The sequence below is a fragment of the Mandrillus leucophaeus genome, unplaced genomic scaffold, assembly GCF_000951045.1.
Source record: "Mandrillus leucophaeus isolate KB7577 unplaced genomic scaffold, Mleu.le_1.0 Scaffold160, whole genome shotgun sequence".
Lineage (NCBI taxonomy): Eukaryota > Metazoa > Chordata > Mammalia > Primates > Cercopithecidae > Mandrillus > Mandrillus leucophaeus.
Genome location: NW_012101588.1, coordinates 958,140 through 961,273, shown reverse-complemented (window position 1 = coordinate 961,273; position 3,134 = coordinate 958,140). Strand labels below are relative to the sequence as shown.

The window sequence follows — 3,134 nt, the reverse complement described above, 5'->3', positions numbered from 1 at the left end:
TCCTCGTGGATGGTGGTTGTAGTGAGTGTATCACAGGCTGGCACTGGTGAGAGAGGGCCTCCTCATGGGGTGGTGGTTGTAGTGAGTGTATCGAACGCCGGCACTGGCGAGAGAGGGCTTCCTCGTGGGGTGGTGGTTGCAGTAAGTGTATCGAACGCCGGCACTGGTGAGAGAGGGCCTCCTCGTGGATGGTGATTGCAGTAAGTGTATCGAAGGCTGGCACTGGCGAGAGAGGGCCTCCTCATGGGTGGTGGTTGCAGTAAGTGTATCGAACGCCGGCACTGGTGAGAGAGGGCCTCCTCGTGGGTGGTGGTTGTAGTGAGTGTATCGAAGGCTGTCACTGGCAAGAGAGGGCCTCTTCATGGGGTGGTGGCTTGTCATGAGTTTATCGGGGAAAATCAAGTAGGATGGGGATTCTTTGGAGGCACTTTACTCTCTGCAGCATAGACATGGTTTGGCCAAGAAGCAGCAGGACGAAGAATGATTTAAGGGTCTTAACAATTGATCCCTAGTATGGCCCAGGATAAATCAGTGCTGAGGACTGCTGGGAACATGATAACCCTTTCTGAACATGAGGAGACGGAGGTATAATAGATAGAAGTAATAACCATGGTGAGGAATCCTTCTTAGCAGGTAGGAGATGGGGGGTGTGATGTGGAGGTCCTGGTGTATGCCTGTGTTACGCTGAGAGTTGTATAGTCAGTCCTTTTGTGGTGCAGGGACAGCTCACCCAAACCTGCAGTGCTTGGCTGAGACTGGATGTCAGCTGTACATGGGAAACCAAGGGCACCTCCAGGGATCTTGGTACCAATCATGGCCCCTTGGAATCCTGAAGATGAAAATCATCCCATGTTCGTGGCATTTCATACAGCCCTGCCTGCATCTTGGGTGGCTCACCTCAAAGGGGGTGTGGCTATTTTTTTGGGTTTTTTTTGAGACAGAGTCTCACTCTGTCGCCCAGGCTGGAGTGCAGTGGCGCAATCTCGGCTCACTGAAAGCTCCGCCTCCCAGGTTCACGCCATTCTCCTGCCTCAGCCTCCTGAGTGGCTGGGACTACAGGCGCCCGCCACTGCGCCCGGCTAATTTTTTGTATTTTTAGTAGAGACGGGGTTTCACCGTGTTAGCCAGGATGGTCTCGATCTCCTGACCTCGTGATACGCCCGCCTCGGCCTCCCAAAGTGCTGGGATTACAGACGTGAGCCACCGCGCCCGGCCGGGTGTGGCTATTTTTAGCTGCAGCAGGTGGTTCCATCCTCTGCGTGGTTTGAGGCTGTGGTTCCGCTTCCCCTTGCTGTGTTGTGCCGTGCAGACTGCGACACAGCGGCTCTACCCCTGTGGCGTGGGGCTAGTTCTTCACCCAGGGCACATGGCACAGGCATTTTAGGGACTGGGAAACAGGCAGAATTCTTGGTCTCTTCTTGAATAAAGGAGGTGCGTGGATGTAGGCCATTTAAAATGTTCCTCTGGCTTAATTTGGGAATTTGAGCTTCATCCTGTATGGGGTTCAGAAAGAATTTCGGCTGCTACAGCCTAACTATCCCTCTACACCTCACGCCCGCCTGCCCCAGTCCATCTGTGACAGAACAGCATGTAAGTGAGTGAGAAGTAACGTGATGTCATTGTCGTCTGACTTATGTGAAAGAAATAGCAGGTATTTTGGAGTGACTCTTAGAAAGCGTATGAAGTTCTGCAGCATGTGTGACATTTCTTGCCTGATGAAGTTCTGTTCTAGCCTGGGGAGTCACAAAAGGCAACCCTTTCTTGTGTCTGGTGTTGCAGAGCCATGCCCTCCAGAAGCAGCCGCGTGTCTGCTGGGTAGCTCCAAGCCCGTGAACCTCGGCAGGGTAAGGGACGGACCTCAGTGGAGAGATGGCGTAATTGTCCTGAAATACGTCGATGGCGACTTATGTCCAGACGGGATTCGGAAAAAGTCAACCACCATCCGATTCACCTGCAACGAGAACCAGGTGGTAAGGGACTGTTCCTGCGCCTTCTGCTGTTGCAGCTTTGGGATTTGGGCCCCTGTGCAGGGCAGTGAGCCCCACGTCCTCATCTGCCTTGGGACGTGAGTTCTAGAGCCTGGGATGATGCACCCTTACCAGAGGCTGGGGAAACAGCGTGGCTGCGGCCTGCAGTCTGGGGAACCCTCATGCTGTCTGGCTCCTTAGAAGCTTGCCTGGCAGTTCCTGACTCAGAATTGGTTCTCTTCGGAGTTGGACTCAGACCCCGCGAAGGCTGTGGGGGAGACTGTTGTTTGACTACATGCCCTTTGTCTTCACGGCGGCAGGTTGGGAAGCACGAGAAGGTTGGTTGGGCCCAGGTCACAGGTAGCGCTGCCACTTCCCAGCCACGTAACTTGGTTAATTACTCAGGTAGTGTGCACTGCTCCCTCATTCATAACATGAGGTATACTTGTCTTGCCCGTTGCGGGGTTTCGAGAGAAGAGGTAGGAAGTGCTAGGTGTCATTTCTGACACACGGGAGGTGCACAGTCAGTGAGCATGAGTGCCTGTGATCATTTCTTCCCTTACTTGTTTGGCATGCACGTCAGCAGGTGTCGACGGCACGCCGGTTTCTCTGTGTGTGAGATTGTGATGAGCCCCAGTGCTAGCGTGCATGATGAGCTCGGTGGCTGAGTTGGGCATTAACTCGGGCAGGACCAGCCCGCTGGGTGTCAGGGTGGCTCGCCCCATGCTCTCCAGGGTGGGCAGCAGTAGTAGAGGAGCTTGGGATGGGAGCGCTCCAGGAGCTTCAGGCCTGCCCTCTTGCCTGGAGCGGCAGGGAAGTTTCCTCCTGGAAAGATTGTGCAGAGGCTTAGCCCAGACTCATGAGCTGCTAGGGCCCCTGAGCATTCTCCTCTCTGATCTGAGAGGCTCAAAGCCGAGGACAAAAGGGCTGCTCCACGTGTAGGGGACAAAGGTGAGAGGTTGTATGGGGCCCCTGTGCCCAGGGCCCAGAAGGCTGGGAGGGAAGGGTGAGGGTGGTGTGTGAGGTTCCCCATGTCCAGATCCCAGGAGGCTGGGAGGGAAGGACGAGGGTGTTGTGTGGGGGCCCCTGTGCCCAGGACCCAGGAGGCTGGGAGGGAAGGGTGAGGGCTGTGTGGGGGCCCCTGTGCCCAGGACCCAGGAGGCTGGG

General features: G+C 55.5%; 1 protein-coding gene across 1 annotated transcript in view; it reads left to right on the top strand.

Annotated features, from left to right (window-relative positions):
• IGF2R (insulin-like growth factor 2 receptor) overlaps nucleotides 1–3,134 on the top strand; it is a 124,658-nt gene that overhangs the window by 90,183 nt on the left and 31,341 nt on the right. Inside the window, exon 32 of the mRNA XM_011975972.1 lies at nucleotides 1,780–1,970. Coding sequence (XP_011831362.1) covers nucleotides 1,780–1,970 — 191 coding nt within the window. The remainder of the gene's footprint in view (nucleotides 1–1,779; nucleotides 1,971–3,134) is intronic.